The sequence below is a fragment of the Coregonus clupeaformis genome, chromosome 28 (assembly GCF_020615455.1).
Source record: "Coregonus clupeaformis isolate EN_2021a chromosome 28, ASM2061545v1, whole genome shotgun sequence".
NCBI classification, from domain to species: Eukaryota; Metazoa; Chordata; class Actinopteri; order Salmoniformes; family Salmonidae; genus Coregonus; species Coregonus clupeaformis.
Window position 1 is genome coordinate 12,227,740 of NC_059219.1, and position 22,021 is coordinate 12,249,760.

The window sequence follows — 22,021 nt, forward strand, 5'->3', positions numbered from 1 at the left end:
TACTGTTGTCTTCCAAGATTGTCTAAAATGTTTTATGTTGTATGAAAAATACTGCATTGCCCATAGTCCTGTATTATTTCCTGTGGTCAATCTGGCGGGTATTTTTGGACTCAGAATGCCATGTTATTTTACTTTAGCTGGTGGGGGGGACACACACACACACCTAAATGGTTAAGTATCTACATACGTTAGGTATTCCCCAAAGCATATGCAGGATATAACACAAGGAAAGGGCGCAACTCTACTGTCTGCATTAAAAACTCACTGTTTATTTTATTCTGATGCCGATGCATACGTTTCGGTCGTCAGACCTTCCTTCGGGCTGCATGCAAGGAGCAGTGAGAATTAAAAAGTGAGTTTAGAATGCAGTAGATTTTCTCGCTTTACTGAGAATCAGTGAATTTCACCTACATTAATTCCAGCTACCCAATTTCCAGAAGTAACCAAGAGTTGGACTACGGTGACCAAAGGACAATGTTGTTCACTATTCTCACAGAAATTATGGTTTTCTGCTTTGCTTCTGTTCAAACCTTGAAGTAATAAGTGGGCGGCCGGTAGCCTAGCGGTTAGAGCATTGGGCCAGTAACCAAAAGGTCACTGGTTGGAATACCTCACAGGAGGGCCTAACGAATTGTCAAGAACCCTGCCCACCCAAGTCATAGACTTCTCTCTGCTACCGCACGGCAAGCTATACCGGAGCGGCAAGTCGGGGACGAAAAGACTCCTGAACAGCTTCTACCCCCAAGCCATAGAACTGCCGAGACTCATACAGACACTTTCTCACACACAGATGCTACTCTATTTATCTATCCTGATTGCCTAGTCACCGTTACCCCTACCTACATGTAGATATTACCTCAACTTCCTCCTACCCTTTGCACATTGACTCGGCCTCGTTATTGTTATTTATTGTGTTACTATTTACTTATTTTTTGTGCCAATTCCGCCCTACTTTTTAACTGCATTGTTGGGAAAGGGCTTGTAAGTAAGCGTTTCACGATAAAGTCCACCTGTTGTATTCGGCGCATATGACAAATAAAATTACATTTTTGACACGGTGTCGTTGTGCCCTTGACCAAGGCACTAAACCCTAATTTGCTCCAGGGGCGCCGTACTACTATGGCTCACCCTGTAATACAACACATTTCAATGCACCTATCCTGTATATGTGACAATAAAACATTTAAAAATATACACTGCTCAAAAAAATAAAGGGAACACTTAAACAACACATCCTAGATCTGAATGAATGAAATCATCTTATTAAATACTTTTTTCTTTACATAGTTGAATGTGCTGACAACAAAATCACACAAAAATTATCAATGGAAATCAAATGTATCAACCCATGGAGGTCTGGATTTGGAGTCACCCTCAAAATTAAAGTGGGAAACCACACTACAGGCTGATCCAACTTTGATGTAATGTCCTTAAAACAAGTCAAAATGAGGCTCAGTAGTGTGTGTGGCCTCCACGTGCCTGTATGACCTCCCTACAACGCCTGGGCATGCTCCTGATGAGGTGGCGGATGGTCTCCTGAGGGATCTCCTCCCAGACCTGGACTAAAGCATCCGCCAACTCCTGGACAGTCTGGTGCAACGTGGCGTTGGTGGATGGAGCGAGACATGACGTCCCAGATGTGCTCAATTGGATTCTGGTCTGGGGAACGGGCGGCCCAGTCCATAGCATCAATGCCTTCCTCTTGCAGGAACTGCTGACACACTCCAGCCACATGAGGTCTAGCATTGTCTTGCATTAGGAGGAACCCAGGGCCAACCGCACCAGCATATGGTCTCACAAGGTGTCTGAGGATCTCATCTCGGTACCTAATGGCAGTCAGGCTACCTCTGGCGAGCACATGGAGGGCTGTGCGGCCCCCCAAAGAAATGCCACCCCACACCATGACTGACCCACCGCCAAACCGGTCATGCTGGAGGATGTTGCAGGCAGCTCTCCACGGCGTCTCCAGACTCTGTCATGCTCAGTTTGAACCTGCTTTCATCTGTGAAGAGCACAGGGCGCCAGTGGCGAATTTGCCAATCTTGGTGTTCTCTGGCAAATGCCAAACGTCCTGCACGGTGTTGGGCTGTAAGCACAACCCCCACCTGTGGACGTCGGGCCCTCATACCACCCTCACGGAGTCTGTTTCTGACCGTTTGAGCAGACACATGCACATTTGTGGCCTGCTGGAGGTAATTTTGCAGGGCTCTGGCAGTGCTCCTCCTGCTCCTCCTTGCACAAAGGCGGAGGTAGCGGTCCTGCTGCTGGGTTGTTGCCCTCCTACGGCCTCCTCCACGTCTCCTGATGTACTGGCCTGTCTCCTGGTAGCGCCTCCATGCTCTGGACACTACGCTGACAGACACAGCAAACCTTCTTACCACAGCTCGCATTGATGCACTACCTGAGCCACTTGTGTGGGTTGTAGACTCCGTCTCATGCTACCACTAGAGTGAAAGCACCGCCAGCATTCAAAAGTGACCAAAACATCAGCCAGGAAGCATAGGAACGGAGAAGTGGTCTGTGGTCACCACCTGCAGAACCACTTCTTTATTGGTGGTGTCTTGCTAATTGCCTATAATTTCCACCTGTTGTCTATTCCATTTGCACAACAGCATGTGAAATTTATTGTCAATCAGTGTTGCTTCCTAAGTGGACAGTTTGATTTCACAGAAGTGTGATTGACTTGGAGTTACATTGTGTTGTTTAAGTGTTCCCTTTATTTTTTTGAGCAGTGTATATATATCAAATGATCAGATAGGTACGTTTAATCTTTCCAGTCTAATGGCCCATACAGTTGTGCCATAGCGCGCTCTTGTGGCATAAACATGAACTGTACATAGTGTAGTCATCAGATCCCACGGTTTTTAGATATCCATCACATGCTGACACACATGGCAATACATTTTTTTTTAACAATGATTGTCAATGGTCATATTTCTGTAACACAAATGTATATTTAAGCAATAAGGCCAGATAACTGAACAGACATATTTGCCTTTGAAAATGTGCAGCAGACCTTTTAAGTTATTTTATCAAACAATTATTGTAATGTGAACATACCGATACTTGGATGATAAAGCAGGAAAACTCAGTTTAATATCGGGATGATATTCTAAGAATTTGTTCTGCACTGATTTCAATAGGAAACGATTGCTTCCGTACCGCGCTCGTCCCCGGTCCGTGAAAACGTCACTTTGCTGTGAGTCTCTCGCTGAACCTTTTTGGGGTAACGACAGCAGAAGGGGCACCTCATCAGTGTGGCATCTCGGAAGGGAAGGCACTCGTGTGTCGCCGAACATACAGCGTCAGGTAAATATTACCTACACACAATAATGGAAGCCTGCCAGGGTTTTCATAGTGAACAGAACTTGAGTAACTTTTTTGTCATGAAAAGTACCGTCAGCGTTATTCGAAAGATGACCAACGAAGATAGCTAGCGAACGTTAGGTGGCAGCTATGGCTACTTAGCCAGCCGCCTAGCGGTGATGGTAATGCTAGTGGCAAAAGTTTTCACCGAGATACTGCATCCATTTACTAGCTAACTCACGCCAAGTGACTGTCACAACTTAATAACTAACTTAGCTAAGTTCAATTGATAAAACTCATCAATCAAAGTTGATAAAGCTAAAGCATAGCTAGTTTTTCTAACATTATCAGTTGGTTTGCTGAACGGTTTGCTAGTGCTAGCTAGGCAAATTAATCAGGAACGTGCTTTTTGGAATTAGCAAATCAGCAGACTAGGAAAGTGCACCACTGTGCAGAGTTCAGGCTATCTCGCTAGTTTATGTCCATCTGTCAAATTATGTGTAGCTATCTTGTAAAAGAAAACATTCACATCTTATGTAACTAGCCCAGGTCAAAACATCTTAAATTTTCCTAGAATAATAATAATAGTACATTTCTCTAATTTTTTACGGGTGCAAAACTAATCAATTCAAATCAAGACTTCAGCTTTTGCAGTGCTGATGAAAGACCTGAGCTCTTATTTTCGTTAAATGTAGTGGGTGACACGCAGCACTTTGAATTAGCTTGAGTGCCAATCTGTTTGTGCTATCATATCATACAACTGTCCCTCATTGTCGCTTGACAAGCACAGCAATGGAGTAGGCAAGAGCACAAACAGATCTGGGACCAGGCTAACCTTAAATAAACTTGACCATGACATGGACCACATGACATCTAAGTTGGATGGCTTTATAAAACTTTGCTGTTACAGGATGGAGGTGTCAAGGAGGTGGATCTTACAGAAGCATCTGCAGCCAGCCAGACCACTGCGGCGCTGCAGTACTGACCAGGGTAAACTAACTGGACTAGTTCACTCTCCCTCATGTTCAACTGTCAACCTACACGTCTAGCTATTTTTTAAGTCTTCCTTGACCCAATTTTATTAATTGTGATCCTCACAAACAGTCATGGACTAAGAATTAAATGAATTAATGTGTCGACTAACAGACCCTTCTACCCGGAATGTGTTCTTGCTCCTTCCCTGTCATAGATTTAAAAGAATATGATTGGTGTAGACACAGGCTGTCAGTTTCCACCATATTTCTTACTCCAGTTCATTCCTTTTTAGTCCTTGAGGGGAATTGAGCGAGTGAGTGCACACTTCAGAGAGAAGGGTAGAGAATCAGACTGCAGCCAGTGTCACACTTTCTCTTTATACAGACCCCTGCTTTAGAAATGCTGAGACATCTGCGTGTGGACAAGCAGGAGACAAACCAGTGAGTGATGCATAGTTTTACCCAGAGACGACTGACTGCTTGGATAGGTTTTAATTTCATACTAAAGCTTCTCTTTTTCTGTGGGACTCTGTAGTTAGTCTATAAGACTAACAGTAGTGAGTTTAATTAATCTGTTTTTATCCTGTGGAAAGATGAACTGTATTGGAGTGGAACAGTTTTTTGAAATCCTCCATCTCCAAACTCAGACTCCACCAAAAGACTCCACCCCAACTAAAGGTAAGCTATCTATCTATAGAAGTGTGGGTTGCCAGGTTTGAATTACATTAGTCCACAGCTGTGTCCCAAATGGCACACTATTCCCTATATAGTGCACTACTTTTTACCAAGGCTCAAAATAAGTTCACTATATAGGGAATATGGTGCCATTTGGGCTCAAAAGAAGTGCACTATATAGGTAATAGGGTGCCATTTGGGATGCTGTCCACATGTTATTGTGTGTGGATGTTGACTGAATGAAATGATTCTCTCTCCTAGTGAGGATATCTTACACTAGAGACTTCCTGATTCAACTGGCCAGTTCCCCCATTGCCAAAAGAAAACCGGACTTCTTACCAGAACACCCCGTTGTTTTGGAAAAGGCGGTAAGCTCGTCATTTATTGTCTCATACACAATTATGGCTTGTTTAGTAGTTTGGTTCCTTTATTGAATCAGAGTAAATTTGATTTAACTTTCGTTTCACTTGCCAACCTGCTCTTTATGTTGACCTTTAACCTGTTCTCAGTGCCATAGCTTAACATGGCTTATTGCAAATTCCATTTCCACAGAGAGAACCTGGTGTGCCAAGGTTGGAGAAGAGGTTTGATGAAAACTATTAAATGTAAGTGAAAATACAAGCGTGTCAATGAACTTGCCTGGTGCGAAGATACATTTGTAAAGAATATCTACATTTCTACAGTATTAGGTGAAGATGTTGATAAAGATGTGTGCTGTTGTAAAACCCTTCCCCACCCAAACCCTGATTAATGGGGGCCTGCATACACTGCTTGATAATACATTGCATCCCTGGCACTAATGGGGCTGGTTTCCCGGACACAGATTAAGCTTAGTCCTGAACCAAACTCAATTTAATGGAGATTCTGTGAAACCGGCCCAAAATGTTTTCCTTTACCACAGCTTCCGTATAAGTCATTATTTTAAAGCTTTTTGGTGCAATGTCTATTTTAAAACAATTTGAAATCATGAATGATTTACTAATCATACATGTTTGTGTGAATATTTTCTTGTTTAGGCTAACATGGAGCGAGTGCTGCTGCTGCTTTTGAACCCACACCACTACAACTTGCTCTGCCATCGAGTGATATACCACCCCCCCCAAAAAAAACATCCCCAGTTGAGTCCAGAACACCACCGGCATGAGCTGCGTCCCAAATAGCACCCTATTTCTTATTTGTGCACTACTTTTGACCAGGGTCAATAGGGTTCATTTCATAAATGGGGATGACCATTAGGGATGTAGCGTGGGGTATAAAAAAATGTTGGTTCCTTTGACAAATGTTGGTTCCTTTTGGTGGACACAAACCTGAAAATGTACCGTAGCCTACATGTTTAACTTGTGTGCTTCAATCTAAAATAATAATGAATGCTTGAATGATGTGCCTTGATGCTAACAAATGCCCCTTGCACTGTGTGGTGTTTACATATTACATAATACTAATAACGCCACAGTGGAGGCCATTGGCTCTGAGTAAAATTACAACGACCTCCAAGATAAACACTACATCCATTTAACCCTTACAACGACCTCCAAGACCAACACTACATTCATTTAACCCTTACGACCTCCAAGACCAACACTACATTCATTTAACCCTTACAACGACCTCCAAGACCAACACTACATTCATTTAACCCTTACAACGACCTCCAAGACCAACACTACATTCATTTAACCCTTACAACGACCTCCAAGACCAACACTACATTAATTTAACCCTTACAATGACCTCCAAGACCAACACTACATTCATTTAACCCTTACAACGACCTCCAAGACCAACACTACATTCATTTAACCCTTACAACGACCTCCAAGACCAACACTACATTCATTTAACCCTTACAACGACCTCCAAGACAAACACTACATTCATTTAACCCTTTCACGTTTTAATATGTTGGAGGATGGGTGTTTTAGCTTTGATATTGTCACTGAGAATGTTGTCACTGAAGCTTGATTATTGACTTATATCAAGCAATTGAATGTTGAAATATAGGCTACTGCCTGCTGCATAACTTGTCGGTATTCCCCCATTGAAAACTGCTGCTTGAAATGATTTGGCTTCTAAGCCTGCCTTTGCACACTATCCTTCTGCGGGTCAGTCCTGTAGTCACATCAAATGGTACATCTCTCCCCTACTTCTCTGAAGGTCAGTCCTGTAGTCACATCAAATGGTACATCTCTCCCCTACTTCTCTGAAGGTCAGTCCTGTAGTCACATCAAATGGTACATCTCTCCCCTACTTCTCTGAAGGTCAGTCCTGTAGTCACATCAAATGGTACATCTCTCCCCTACTGCACATGGTGCTGTTTTCTCAGTTTATTCTATTGTATTTGATGAAAGTGAATAACGGCAGTCTAAATTAGCACAAAGTTTAGCGAAACCCGTCGCCTTGACTTGCCTGTTCGCATAAGGGGACCTTTATTATGCAACTTGTGTTCGGAGACCGTTGTGGAGTGGGAAAATTGAGTGGCCGTTTATTTTTGAAGTGTATTTATTTGGTTTATCCTTATTTGGTTATAAGCTATTTGCCTATCGATGCTGAGTTTTGATGGCGAGGCTTCATTCCAAGATTTTGGCTGTTGATACAAGGCTGAGAGGACTTTCCTATGTTAATGTAAAGGGACAGTGCCAAAGTGTAACCATGTATTTTCAGAGATGCAGTAGGTTAAATAAGGTTATAGTGTGTGTGTTACCCCCATTGATTTTGACTTTCAAGCTGCACATTGTGAAGGTAGCATATTTAATTTGATGTGTACTATGGTCAGTCATGTGCACATCCTCTCCTTGCTCCAAGACTTATGAGCTGATCTGGGATCTGCCGTAATAGCCCTGTACATTTCTGTGCTCTTATAAAAAAAAAAAGTATTTGTATGACAAATGTTGTCTTGTGAAGTGTCATTTTACACCAAAAGCAGCTCCAATGCTGCCTATACCTCAAATTCTAACCCTGGATTATCAAAATCTGTAACAATTAAAACCTCGACATGTAATCCAAACTAATTTTTTTTGTCTACATATAAGACTAAAACAGCAATGTTGGTCACACTGCGGAAACGAGAAACCAGAGACGATAACCATTCTAGTGGTCATTCACTGGTGTGAAAACTGCGCCAGTGCTGCACACAGGTCCTGTGTAACATCTCCCCTACTGGCATTTTGATGTTCATGAGTTACGTCTACAGTGAGTGCAGTTACATGCACACAATACGATTATTGTGGATAGTCAGATTAATATAATAGTTCGTTTTAAAACGTGTACATGTTTTGCAAGAACGATTTTCCTAATCCTGTTTACATGTACGCATCTGACATCAGGCTACCTGATGGGACTTAAATAAATGCAGAAAATTGCCAATAAACATACCACCGCGACCATGTCATTTTTGCCAAGTGTCGTAGTAAATATATAATGTTATAGCTTGGTCTGACTAAAATCTTGTGCATGACCCATCTTGTGTTGGGCCTTTGTATTTAATACAATGCACAAAGACTTCTATCTTGTCGGCCTTATCAGCAGGTGGCTATGGACAACACCCACGCCATAGGTCTCTCAGTTCTCCCAACTCACGAGTTCTTGCTCTGAGGACATACACACACACACATACACACACACACACATCATCATTGTTAAACATACACACACATACACACACACACACACACACACACACATACACACACGCACACACACACACACATCATCATTGTTAAACATACACACACATACACACACACACACACACACACATACACACACGCACACACACATCATCATTGTTAAGCACACACACACACAAAAACCCCCTTCTCTTAGGCTGAACATCTGAAGACAGAGAACCCGACTCAGAGCCAATGCAATGGAGGTGACCTCGACCAACTCATCAGGACCAATCAGAAGATCAGAACTACTAGAATCAACCTACTTTATTTTATTGTATAAAATGTCAGCACACAATGTTTAGGGGCTCGCTCTCTCTCAGATATCTCCCTACGAGATTGACGAACGGGTCCGTGCACGCTATTCTCAGATATCTTTACCTCTGAATAAACTGCCTTGTATTATACAATTATCCACCTTGTCCAAAAGTCTCTACTTGGTCTCCGTTCTCCAGTAAACTTGTGATCATCAACACAAGCCTCTTTGATTCTGAGTTGGGACATAAAGTTTGTATGTGAACTATTTCTAAGATGCATACTTTAAGATTTTCCGAGTCACTCGCGCATAAGAGGGGGCTTGCGCTACAGGTGCTAGCACATGCGCAGATCGGATACGCCGATTAAACCGTTTTACATGTCCTAATAATTCGAATGATTGCTCAGAAACCAGGTTTTAATCGGTGTATGCTTCTATTTTGACCTTACGACGATTAAGATAAACAGACTACTGCCATAATCAGTTTAATATCGAAATATTAGTGTGCATGTAAACGTACTCCCTAGTGACTGACCTTCATATACAGTCAATGGCAGGGTCATCACTAGTTACCACAGCCACAAAGTCATAATTATGGCTAAACCCCGCCTATTTCTACAATTTATCTTCTTAAAATCTGATTTTAAACCTAAACACTGCCAACCTTTTTATGCCTAACCTTACATTAAGACCAAAAACTGATTTTAGTTTTCATGAATTTTTACGATGTACACAATTTTGATTTTGTGGCTGTGTAGTGACAACCCAATATCAGTGACTCGTTCCTTAGCACAGCGTTCAATTACTGCGCTTTATACATTTACTACATTGCAGATTGATATTTAGGAAACGGGGGTCATCTAACTCAGCATCTTGCATATGCGAATCATCCACCTGCTACAAGTAATCTACATATATTCAATCGCTGTTTTCTCTGACATAGAAATAGACCAGGCGGGAATATTATTGGTAGTGATTGTAGCCTATAAGACTACGATATGGGATACAGCACATTCCCACAGACACCTATATTCGTATCACTAACTGGACCAGTAGTGAAGGTATCTGTGTCTGAATTTGGCAAATCCAACATTTGGAAATGAAGTTAATTTCATGTGTATGCTCCGGTGGTTGGGCTTCTTACTGTTTTCAGGAACATGGCACCAGGACCAGGTTTCAGTGATGAAAAGAATGAGACATGCTGCGAGAGGTAACAGTGACATCTGATAAGTAATGGTTGGATCACGTCCTTGTCTATAACTATATCATCAAAGTGATTTGATTAGTTTTGTCGTGTGAAAATTAAATGAATTCAACAACATCAAAATAAGAAATAACACCCTAATAAAGCTTTTACTTTTGTACTGTACATTTTACATTAACTTTTAACAGAAGGCTGACCACTACCTTTAATCAGTGGACCATATTTTTAGTTTTTTACCCGTTAAACCAGGAACTGTTAAACCAGGAAACGGCAGAGGTGTGTCATCCAGAGAAATTGACTTCCTGCACAGAAGCATGTATCATTGACCATTACATTATTCCATATAAGGCTATAGGAAAGAAACTCACAACCAGGCGGTTTCATTCTATTGACATACAGTAATACGAAGACAATGAGGACATGTTGAACCAAACCATCAAAGATGCTTTATGAACACGTGTCCAGAAGTTTAGGAGGAAGTAAAATACAAGACTGGTCTACCCTAAATGTCCTTTTATGATTGATTTCCTTAGTGAAAGCACTGTCTATGTGCATAACCCATACCTGGATGGGATGAAAGATGACATTCTCTACCACTTTAACCTGGGGACCTCCACACACAACCTGCCTGCCATGTTTGGAGACGTCAAGGTAAGGTTACTGATTGATTCATTAGGCTACTAGCTAGATTGCATCAGTAAATGGACATTCATAACCTCATCCTAATTCCTGCATTCAATATGCTCATCTTTTCTGTATTCATCACACATTGGGCTGGTTTCCCAGATACAGATAAAGCCTAGTCCTGGACAAAAAAAAACATTTCAATGGACATTCTCCATAGAACATGCATTTTAATCCAGGACTACGCTTAATCTGTATTTCTATAGACTTTTTGTATTCAACCCAGTACGTTAACATTTACGCCGTCTGCTCTTATGTCCATGTCTCAGTTTGTGTGTGTTGGGGGCAGTCCCTGGAGAATGAAGTCCTTCATAGAGTATATTGCTGGAGAGCTGAGTCTGGAGGACCCCAAGGCTGAGTACCCCAACATCTGTGCAGGAACTGACCGCTACGCCATGTACAAGATTGGCCCCGTGCTCTCCGTCAGCGTACGTGAAGAAATACAATACTAGTACCCATTTCAATCACTTACGGTTTATTATAGTGTCACTAGATGTTAGTAAGATTAACATGGGTCGGGACTCAAATGGTACCCAATATTGCACTACTTTTGACAAGGGCTCTGGACAAAAGTCGTCACTAGGGAATATGGTGCCATTTGGGACACACTCACGATGTTGCACCTTTGGGTGGAATTGTAATCGATGCCCTGGGAATGAAAGGTAATATAAAGGAATAGAGAAGGTTTCTTTGTCAAATAAATGGACACGTTGGTGTGGCAGCTTGTTCTGCCAGACAGACTGAGTTGAGTGGCCTAATCATTGTCTTCCTTCAGATGGCGTCATTCTAACGCAACCGCGTTGCCATGCAGACAAGGTGGTCACGCTATCTGACGTAAGACAGTGGTTGTGTAATGTGATACATCTATGACATCACGTGTCTCTGTTCTCTCTCTCTCTTTTACAGCATGGCATGGGTATCCCCTCCATCGCCATCATGTTACACGAGCTCATCAAGCTCCTCTACCATGCTCGCTGCACTGATGTTACCGTCGTACGCATTGGGACCTCCGGTGGATTAGGTAGGCCTATATAGAGTTGATTTAGACGTTTTCTGTCAGGTTGTACTTCTCTTGTGCTTTGGATATGATTTAATTCCTTTATGATTAAACACAGCACACCTGAATCCCACTGTAGTCAAACGAGTAATAACACTAATATGTGGTGTTTAAATCAATCAATCAATTAAAGTCCTTTAATTAAGCTAAACTTGCATCCCAAATGGCACCCTATTCCCTATATAGTGTACTACTTTTGACCAGGGCCCAAAGTAGTGCACTTTACATGGAACAGGGTGTCATTTGGGACACAGGCCTAAAACAAGCCATATTTGCTACACATTGTACATACACTGATCCACTTTCTCTCTCCAGGCCTTGAGCCTGGCACGGTTGTTGTCACCAAGCAGTCAGTAGACGCCACCTTCCTGCCCAGGTTGGAGCAGGTCATCCTGGGGAATACTGTGGTGCGCAGCACGGACCTGGACCAAGGGCTGGCTGAAGAGCTGCTGCAGTGCAGCAAGGACCTGGGTCAATTTGAGACGGTGGTAGGAAACACCATGTGCACCATGGATTTCTATGAAGGTGTCGGTTGTTATACGCTACTTCAGTATTTTGCTTGTTGTCTGCGATTCTGTCTTTTTCAAATGTGTTGCTGTGTTAGCATGGTACCTGACCTGTTTTTGCTCCTGTCAACTCCATTGCTGTCATTGTAAAGCCAAACATGTTAGGCATGACAATGAGTGAGTTGGCATGACAATGAGTGAGTTGGCATGACAATGAGTGAGTTGGCATGACAATGAGTGAGTTGGCATGATGGCACACACAGACTGGCATTCAGGTTATATTGCTGTGCCCTACTAGTTACTGTGGGTAGCTAGCTGGTGTTTTGTGTGTCCAGGACAAGCGCGTCTGGATGGGGCCTTCTGCTCCTACACAGAGAAGGATAAACAGGACTACCTGACCAAGGCCTATGAGTCTGGGGTTCGCAACATCGAGATGGAGTCTTCCGTGTTTGCTGCCATGTGTAAACTCAGCGGTCTAAAAGGTACACCGCTGGTGTAGTTGTATCTATCCATGATGATAGGACAAGCCATATTAGCAGTTACACGCCAATAGTGTTATTCGCAGACATAAAGCTTTTAAAAATAAAAAACCCTTTGACTTTGTTAAAGATGAAAGAAATATGCATATGTATTTGAATAGATGAATATTAAATATATGTATTTTACATCATATTAATGAACTTAAAGGTCCTAAAGTTGAACCTTTTGGTAGGATCAAAGTTCAGTAGCGTTGCTGGTGAATAAATAGGCTGGTCCCTGATCTGTTTGTGTTGTCATGCCAACTCCCTGTCTCATGTTTGACATGACAATGAGTGACAAGGAGTTGGCGTGATACCGTAGCCCAATCAGACTGTTACTCAGGCTAGTAAATAATCAACCTCTGTCCTCTGTCTCTGTGTTCCTCTGAAGCGGCCGTGGTGTGTGGGACTCTACTGGGCCGTCAGAAAGGGGACCAGCTGATCAGCTCTCATCAAGTTCTCCACAGCTACCAACAACGTCCTCAGATACTGGTCGGCCACCTGATCAAAGGAGATGCTCCAAGCCTCAGGCTCTAGCAAAAGCTAGGCTCTTGCTTTTTAGCATTCTGATGGTATGTTACTTATGAAAGGCCCCTTGTGCACAGAGTATACAAAACATTAAGGACACCATAACCCGTTCAAAGGCACTTCAATCTTTTGTCTTGCCCAGTCACCCTCTGAATGACACACATACACAATCCATGTCTCAATTGTCTCAAGGCTTGAAAATCCTTCTTTAACCTGTCTCCTCCCCCTCATCTACACTGATTTAAAGTGGGTTTAACAAGTGACATCAATAAGGGATCGTAGCTTTCACCAGGATGCACCTGGTCAGTCTGTCATGGAACGAGGTGTTCTTAATGTTTTCTATGCTCAGTGTAAGTGTAATTTAGGGCAGCACTGATTCATACTCATTCCAAATCAAATCAAATCAAATCAAATTGTATTGGTCACATGCGCCAAATACAACAGGTGCAGACATTACAGTGAAATGCTTACTTACAGCCCTTAACCAACAGTGCGTTTATTTTTAACAAAAAAAGTAAAAATAAAACAACAACAAAAAAAGTGTTGAGAAAAAAAAAAGAGCAGAAGTAAAATAAAATAACAGTAGGGAGGCTATATATACAGGGGGTACGGTGCAGGAGTCAATGTGCGGGGGCACGGCTAGTTGAGGTAGTTGAAGTAATATGTCCATGTGGATAGAGTTAAAGTGACTATGCATAAATAATTAACAGAGTAGCAGCAGCGTAAAAAGGATGGGGTGGGGGGCAGTGCAAATAGTCCGGGTAGCCATGATTAGCTGTTCAGGAGTCTTATGGCTTGGGGGTAGAAGCTGTTGAGAAGTCTTTTGGACCTAGACTTGGCACTCTGGTACCGCTTGCGTGCGGTAGCAGAGAGAACAGTCTATGACTAGGGGTGGCTGGAGTCTTTGACAATTTTGAGGGCCTTCCTTTGACACCGCCTGGTATAGAGGTCCTGGATGGCAGGAAGCTTGACCCCAGTGATGTACTGGGCCGTGCGCACTACCCTCTGTAGTGCCTTGCGGTCGGAGGCCAAGCAGTTGCCATACCAGGCGGTGATGCAACCAGTCAGGATGCTCTCGATGGTGCAGCTGTAGAATTTTTGAGGATCTGAGGACCCATGCCAAATCTTTTTCAGTCTCCTGAGGGGGGAATAGGCTTTGTCGTGCCCTCTTCACGACTGTCTTGGTGTGTTTGGACCATGATAGTTCGTTGGTGATGTGGACACCAAGGAACTTGAAGCTCTCAACCTGTTCCACTACAGCCCGTCGATGAGAATGGGGGCGTGCTCAGTCCTCTTTTTTTTCCTGTAGTCCACAATCATCTCCTTTGTCTTGGTCACGTTGAGGGAGAGGTTGTTGTCCTGGCACCACACGGCCAGGTCTCTGACCCTCCTCCCTATAGGCTGTCTCATCGTTGTCGGTGATCAGGCCTACCACTGTTGTGTCGTCGGCAAACTTAATGATGGTGTTGGAGTCGTGCCTGGCCATGCAGTCATGGGTGAACAGAGAGTACAGGAGGGGACTGAGCACGCACCCCTGAGGGGCCCCCGTGTTGAGGATCAGTGTGGCAGATGTGTTGTTACCTACCCTTACCACCTGGGGGCGGCCCGTCAGGAAGTCCAGGATCCAGTTGCAGAGGGAGGTGTTTAGTCCCAGGATCCTTAGCTTAGTGATGAGCTTAGAGGGCACTATTCCATATAACCTGGCTGCTTTCACTATGGACTTCGCAATCATCCGCAATCGCAATGATTCTCAATCGCAATCATTGACCATATAGAATACAATATCTATCTATCGTATCAATGTTCTCTGGATTGTAGCTCAGTGTTACCAAGTTAGAATAGTAATCATAACAAACACCAAACACACCTCTTGCTTGACACTACCTCTATTTTATACCAAATAAACCAATGCTGGGTTAAGTAAAGTAACTTATTCCATAAATTGTTGCTTTGTGTGACATTAGAAAAGGGAATATTATACCCAGTTTGTTTCTAAACTCCTTGATCTTTTTTTAACCCCAAGCCTTTAAGATTGAATGTTTTGTTTTCATTTACCAGTATGTATATTTTAGTTGTATATGCTGTAGCTATGGTAACGAGCAAGTTATAAATATTAAAGTTAAGACTTCTCTGCACCAAAATGTATTTTTAGTTACTTTGAAGACTTATCAGCACTGCTTTGTACTGTACTATCAAATGTTGATCTGAAACCATAATCACACATTCCACATATTGTCTTGTTACTGAGAACATATGTAACCGAGTGCTTTTAATGTCACCTAATGAGCAATAAAACCACATTTACTGCAAATATTTCAGTGTGATTCAAATGTGTTTATGTCATCAACATTGTGCAGCAGCTAATCGGGATCCTTAATAAATACAAATACAGAAGCCGTCACTGTAGGGGTGGTTTCCCGGACACAGATTAAACCTAGTCCTGGACCTGGACATAAAAGCAAGATCAGTGTATAATCTCCATTGAAAGTATCTTTATAGTCCAGGACTAGCTTTTAGCCCTATCTGTGTCCGGGGAACTGGCCCATAGTGTAGGGCAGGCCTTGGATTTTCTGTCATGCAGATTTCAGTTGATTGACATTGATCATTGATTGACTCTTGCCCCTAGCAGCATTTCCTTGCCTCATTGATAAATGCACTAATTCACTATACCAACATTGTGATGATGCTCCATGTTTTCCCATTTCGCTGTGTCTGAAGCCATTCACAAAGTCTGGTAGCCTATAGCACATGTGAGCTATGGGCGTGTTCAAGAGCGACATGTGAATGTGTTTAGGTCAGGAATGCGTTCCATAGGCTTATATATCATTATAATATACACTATATATACAAAAGTATGTGGACACCTCATCAAATTAGTGGATTCGGCTATTTCAGCCACACCCGTTGCTGACAGGTGTATAAAATGGAGCACACAGCCATGCAATCTCCATAAACAAACAATGGCAGTAGAATGGCCCATACTGAAGAGCTCAGTGACATTCAACGTGGCACCGTCATAGGATGCCACCTTCCCAACAAGTCAATTCGTCAAATTGCTGCCCTGCTAGAGCTGCCCAAGTTAACTGTAAGTGCTGTTATTGTGAAGTGGAAACATCTAGGAGCAACAACGGATCAGCCGCAAAGTGATAATCCACTCAAGCTCACAGAACGGGACCGCTGAGTGCTGAACGCGTAGCGCATAAAAATAGTTTGTCCTCGGTTGCAACACTCACTACCGAGTTCCAAACAGCCTCTGGAAGCAATGTCAGCACAAGAACTGTTCGTCTGGAGCTTCATGAAATGCGTTTCCATGGCCGAGCAGCCATGTGCCTACAATCACCATTTGCAATGCCAAGCGTCGGCTGGAGTGGTGTAATGCTTGCCGCCATTGGACTCTGGAGCAGTGGAAACGTGTTCTCTTGAGTGATGAATCACGCTTCACCATCTGACAGACGAATCTGGGTTTGGCGGATGCCAGGAGAACGCTACCTGCCCCAATGTATAGTGCCGACTGTAAAGTTTGGTGAAGGCCCTTTCCAGTTTCAGCATGACATTGCCCCCATGTACAAAGCAAGGCCCGACCTCACTATTGCTCTTGTTGCTGAATGGAAGCAAGTCCCCACAGCAATGTACCAACATCTAGTGGAAAGCTTTCGCAGAACAGTGGATGCTGCTATAGCAGCAAAGGGGGGACCAACTCCATATTAATGCCCATGATTTTGGACTGAGATGTTCGACGAGCAGGTGTCAACATACTTTTGGTCATGTAGTGTATTTGTAAGTATTTAAACATTTCAAATGTAATACTTTATACACTACCATTCAAAAGTTTGGGGTTACTTAGAAATCTCCTTGTTTTCGAAAGAAAATCAATTATTTTTTTGTCCATTAAAATAACATCAAATTGATCAGAAATACAGTGTAGACCTTGTTAATGTTGTAAATGGCTATTGTAGCTGGAAACAGCTGATTTTTAATGGAATATCTACATAGGCGTACAGAGGCCCATTATCAGCAACCATCAGTCCTGTGTTCCAATGGCACGTTATATTTGCTAATCCAAGTTTATCATTTTAAAAGGCTAATTGATCGTTAGAAAACCCTTTTGCAATTATGTTAGCACAGCTGAAAACTGTTGTGCTGATTAAAGAAGCAATAAAACTGGCCTTCTTGAGACTAGTTGAGTATCTGGAGCATCAGCAATTGTGGGTTCGATTACAGGCTCAAAATGTCCAGAAACAAATAACTTTCTTCTGAAACTCGTCAGTCTATTCTTGGTCTGAGAAATGAAGACTATTCCATGCAAGACATTGCCAAGAAACTGAAGATCTCGTACAACGCTGTGTACTACTCCCTTCACAGAACAGCGCAAACTGGCTCTAACCAGAATAGAAAGAGCAGTGGGAGGTCCCGGTGCACAACTGAGCAAGAGGACAAATACATTAGAGTGTCTAGTTTGAGAAACAGGCGCCTCACAGGTCCTCAACTGGCAGCTTCATTAAATAGTACCCGCAAAACACTAGTCTCAACGTGAAGAGGCGACTCTGGGATGCTGACCTTCTAGGCAGAGTTGCAAAGAAAAAGCCATATCTCAGACTGGCCAATAAAAAGAAAAGATTAAGATGGGCAGTCTGAGATATGGCTTTTTCTTTGACTCCTCCACGTAGCGGTGTTAACAGTCTGGTGTGTTTGTATTCTCTCAGCATACAAATAGAAGATGAAGGAGCTGTCTGTTTTCTCTCTCATCTGCTCCTGCTTCTATCCAGAGGCACGTAACAAGTTGGTCGTCTGGGAGTTTGAAGGTAACAACCACAGGCACGCAACAAGCTGGTCGTCTGGGAGTCTGAAGGTAAGAACCAGAGGCACGTAACAAGTTGGTCGCCTGTGAGTTTGAAGGTAAGAACCAGAAGCACGCAAAACAAGCTGGTCGTCTGTGAGTTTGAAGGTAAGAACCAGAGGCACGTAACAAGTTGGTCGCCTGTGAGTTTGAAGGTAAGAACAAGAAGCACGCAAAACAAGCTGGTCGTCTGTGAGTTTGAAGGTAAGAACCATAAGCACGTAACAAGCTGGTCGTCTGTGAGTTTGAAGGTAAGAACCAGAAACACGTAACAAGCTGGTCGTCTGTGAGTTTGAAGGTAAGAACCAGAAGCACATAACAAGCTGGCAGTGGTGTACTTTAAAGTACTACTTAAGTATTATTTTGGAGTATCTGTACATTACTTCACTATTTATATTTTTGACAACTTTTACTTTTACTTCACTACATTCCTAAAGAAAATAATGTACTTTTTACTCCATACATTTTCCCTGACATCCAAAAGTACTCGTTACATTTTGAGGGCCTTGCAGGAAATGAAAATGGTCCAATTCACACAATAATCAAGAGAACATCCCTGGTCATCTGTACTGCCTCTGATCTTGCCCACTCACGAAACACAGAAGGTTTGTCTGAGTGTTGGAGTGGGGGCCCTGGCTATCTGTAAATTAAAATAAAATAAAATTGTGCCGTCTGGTTTGCTTAATATAAGGAATTTGAAAAGACATTTGAGCAATTCCATTTACCGTTGATACTTAAGTATATTTAAAACCAAATACTTTTAGTACCCAATTGTCATACTTGAGTAAAAGTAAAGATACCTTAATAGAAAATGACTCAAGTAAAAGTTGAAGTTACCCAGTAAAATACTACTTGAGTAAAGCCAAAGACGTATTTTACTGCCACCTGCTGGAAACAACAGCGCTATATGTTTACCGTGTAGGATTGGGTTCATCTCGGAAACCCTGATTTAAAATCTTGCATAATCACGTCAGATTCTCAATTTATTTTACGGTCAGATAATAATTTATGTTACGTAGTCTGTCCACAACAGATCAGGAATGGGACTTTGTCTTGTTTAGATTTAGCAACAGTGGTGGAACTGGGAACCCAGACAGCAGAGGGGGCTAGTGGGAGGAGCTATAGGAGGACGGCTTCATTGTAATGGCTGGTATGGTATCAATGGAACGGAGTCAAACACGGTTTCCATATGCTTGATGTGTTTGATAAATTCCAATTAATCCATTCCAGCCATTACAATGAGCCTGTCCTCCTATAGCTCCTCATACCAGCCTCCTCTGCCAGACAGTACAAACAGCCAATGTCCCTGAAATCTGATCTGTTGTACCATGAAAGGCACAGGAGAGCAAATATTAGATCATATAAAAGACTGGAACTATCCTTGGCATCATTGAAACATCAACAGGCATAGTGAGACAGACTTACTGTACAGAGACACAGGGAGATACATTATAGTGAGGGAGACGTACTGAGATATGATGCTGGCGGTGTGTGTCGCTGTTGTCCTGGGCCTTCTCTCAGTGAGTGGCTCCCAGGCGGCCCCTTTAACCTGTGAGGATCTCCTGAGACCACTGGAGCTGAGCGGTGTCAATCAGGTACTATCTATCTGTCCGTCTGTCTGTCTATCTGTCCGTCTGTCTGTCTACCTGTCCGTCTGTCTATCTACCTGTCCGTCTGTCTATCTACCTGTCCGTCTGTCTATCTATCTGTCCGTCTCTGTCAGTCTAAGTAAGCGGTAATTTGGCAGTAGCAAGTTGAATTTTAGTGGTCTTGTGAAAATGCAAAGGCTAATAGCACCAGAGGCTAATAATGCCAAGTCCATTAGCATGATGGTAGAGCCTGGCTAAAAAGGCATGGCTCAAAAAGGCACAAAGGCAAATCATTCTGCCGAGTCTCAACATTATATAGTCATTCTGAATTCTGTATACATGAATCATTACAGACGTTGATATGAACCTGATATAACTTTCAACTGAACAATGAGGACAGTGAGGCATCTGTTACTTAAGGTGCAGAGAGAGAAATTAAGCAGTTTAGCAAGTTCAAGATTGGATTGTTTGTTCCTGTGGCCTAGAATTCCTGACATCTGATCTGATACATATATAAACGGAAAAAACGTGTAGATCTTTACTTCAGACCGTTTTAAGTTATGTGTAAGCAATTAAGCAGGCTAATCATATTATGATTATAAGCAAACATATATATATATACAGTTGAAGTTTATATACACTTAAGGTTGGAGTCATTAAAACTCATTTTTCAACCACTCCATACATTTCTTGTTAACAAACTATAGTTTTTTGGCAAGTCGGTTAGGACATCTACTTTGTGCATGACAAAAGTAATTTTTCCAACAATTGTTTACAGACATATTATTTCACTTATAATTCACTGTATCACAATTCCAGTGGGTCAGAAGTTTACATACACTAAGTTGACTGTGCCTTTAAACAGCTTGGAAAATTCCAGAAGATGATGTCATGGCTTTAAAAGATTCTGATAGGCTAATTGACATCATTTGAGTCAATTGGAGGTTTACCTGTGGATATATTTCAAGGCCTACCTTCAAACTCAGTGCCTCTTTCCTTGACATCATGGGAAAATCAAAAGAAATCAGCCAAGACCTCCCAAAAAATATTGTAGACCTCCTGGTTTATCCTTGGGAGCAATTTCCAAACGCCTGAAGGTACCACATTCATCTGTACAAACAATAGTACGCAAGTATAAACACCATGGGACCACGCAGCCGTCATACCGCTCAAGAAGGAGACGCGTTCTGTCTCCTAGAGAAGAACGTACTTTGGTGCGAAAAGTGCAAATCAATCCCAGAACAACAGCAAAGGACCTTGTGAAGATGCTGGAGGAAACAGGTACAAAAGTATCTATAGCCACAGTAAAATGAGTCCTATATCGACATAACCTGAAAGGCCGCTCAGCAAGGAAGAAGCCACTGCTCCAAAACCGCCATAAAAAAGCCAGACTACGGTTTGCAACTGCACATGGGGAAAAATATTGTACTTTTTGGAGAAATGTCCTCTGGTCTGATGAAACAAAAATAGAACTGTTTGGCCATTATGACCATCGTTATGTTTGGAGGAAAAAGGGGGTACTTGCAAGCTGAAGAACACCATCCCAACCGTGAAGCACGGGGGTGGCAGCATCATGCTGTGGGGGTGCTTTGCTGCAGGAGGGACTGGTGCACTTCACAAAATAGATGGCATCATGAGGAAGGAAAATTATGTGGAGATATTGAAGCAACATCTCAAGACATCAGTCAGGAAGTTAAAGCTTGGTCGCAAATGGGTCTTCCAAATGGTCAATGACCCCAAGCATACTTCCAAAGTTGTGGCAAAATGGGTTAAGGACAACAAAGTCAAGGTATTGGAGTGGCCATCACAAAGCCCTGACCTCAAACCTATAGAATATTTGTGGGCAGAACTGAAAAAGTGCGTGCAAGCAAGGAGGCCTACAAACCTGACTCAGTTACACCAGCTCTGTCAGGAGGAATGGGCCAAAATTCACCCAACTTATTGTGGGATGCTTGTAGAAGGCTACCCGAAACGTTTGACCCAAGTTAAACAATTTAAAGGCAATGCTACCAAATACTAATTGAGTGTATGTAAACTTCTGACCCACTGGGAATGTGATGAAAGAAATAAAAGCTGAAATAAATAATTCTCTCTACTATTATTCTGACATTTCACATTCTTAAAATAAAGTGGTGATCCTAACTTACCTAAGACAGGGAATTTTTACTAGGATTAAATGTCAGGAATTGTGAAAAACTGAGTTTAAATGTATTTGGCTAAGG

General features: G+C 42.4%; 2 protein-coding genes and 1 long non-coding RNA gene across 4 annotated transcripts in view; all 3 read left to right on the forward strand.

Moving 5' to 3' along the window:
- The first annotated feature begins 3,155 nt into the window (after positions 1-3,155).
- Positions 3,156-8,326, forward strand: LOC121542804. 2 transcript variants are annotated; one of them, XR_005995967.2, is made up of 7 exons: positions 3,156-3,309; positions 4,217-4,296; positions 4,574-4,721; positions 4,874-4,958; positions 5,217-5,323; positions 5,508-5,560; positions 5,972-8,326. It is a non-coding gene; the product is annotated as an uncharacterized LOC121542804 (long non-coding RNA). The 2 variants fall into 2 exon arrangements; XR_005995966.2 differs by having other exon boundaries at positions 3,168-3,309; positions 4,666-4,721.
- Positions 8,327-9,959: 1,633 nt separating this feature from the next.
- On the forward strand, positions 9,960-13,523 carry LOC121542797 (uridine phosphorylase 1). Its single transcript, XM_045208579.1, has 7 exons — positions 9,960-10,086; positions 10,614-10,731; positions 11,034-11,192; positions 11,671-11,785; positions 12,137-12,346; positions 12,663-12,809; positions 13,237-13,523. The coding sequence occupies exons 1-7, from the start codon at positions 10,034-10,036 to the stop codon at positions 13,380-13,382; spliced, it is 948 nt and encodes a 315-aa protein (XP_045064514.1). The 5' UTR covers positions 9,960-10,033; the 3' UTR covers positions 13,383-13,523.
- Positions 13,524-19,559: 6,036 nt separating this feature from the next.
- Positions 19,560-22,021, forward strand: part of LOC121542798 — a 3,606-nt gene continuing 1,144 nt past the window's right edge. The window contains exon 1 of the mRNA XM_041852344.2: positions 19,560-19,805. Coding sequence (XP_041708278.2) covers positions 19,686-19,805 — 120 coding nt within the window. The 5' untranslated portion in view covers positions 19,560-19,685. The remainder of the gene's footprint in view (positions 19,806-22,021) is intronic.

Coding starts and splice junctions, on each gene's coding strand:
- LOC121542797 (XM_045208579.1), top strand. CDS start 10,034: ATGGCACCAGGACCAGGTTTCAGTGATGAAAAGAATGAGACATGCTGC. Junction 10,087..10,613: donor AATGAGACATGCTGCGAGAG/GTAACAGTGACA, acceptor TGATTTCCTTAG/TGAAAGCACTGTCTATGTGC. Junction 11,786..12,136: donor TGGGACCTCCGGTGGATTAG/GTAGGCCTATAT, acceptor TTCTCTCTCCAG/GCCTTGAGCCTGGCACGGTT.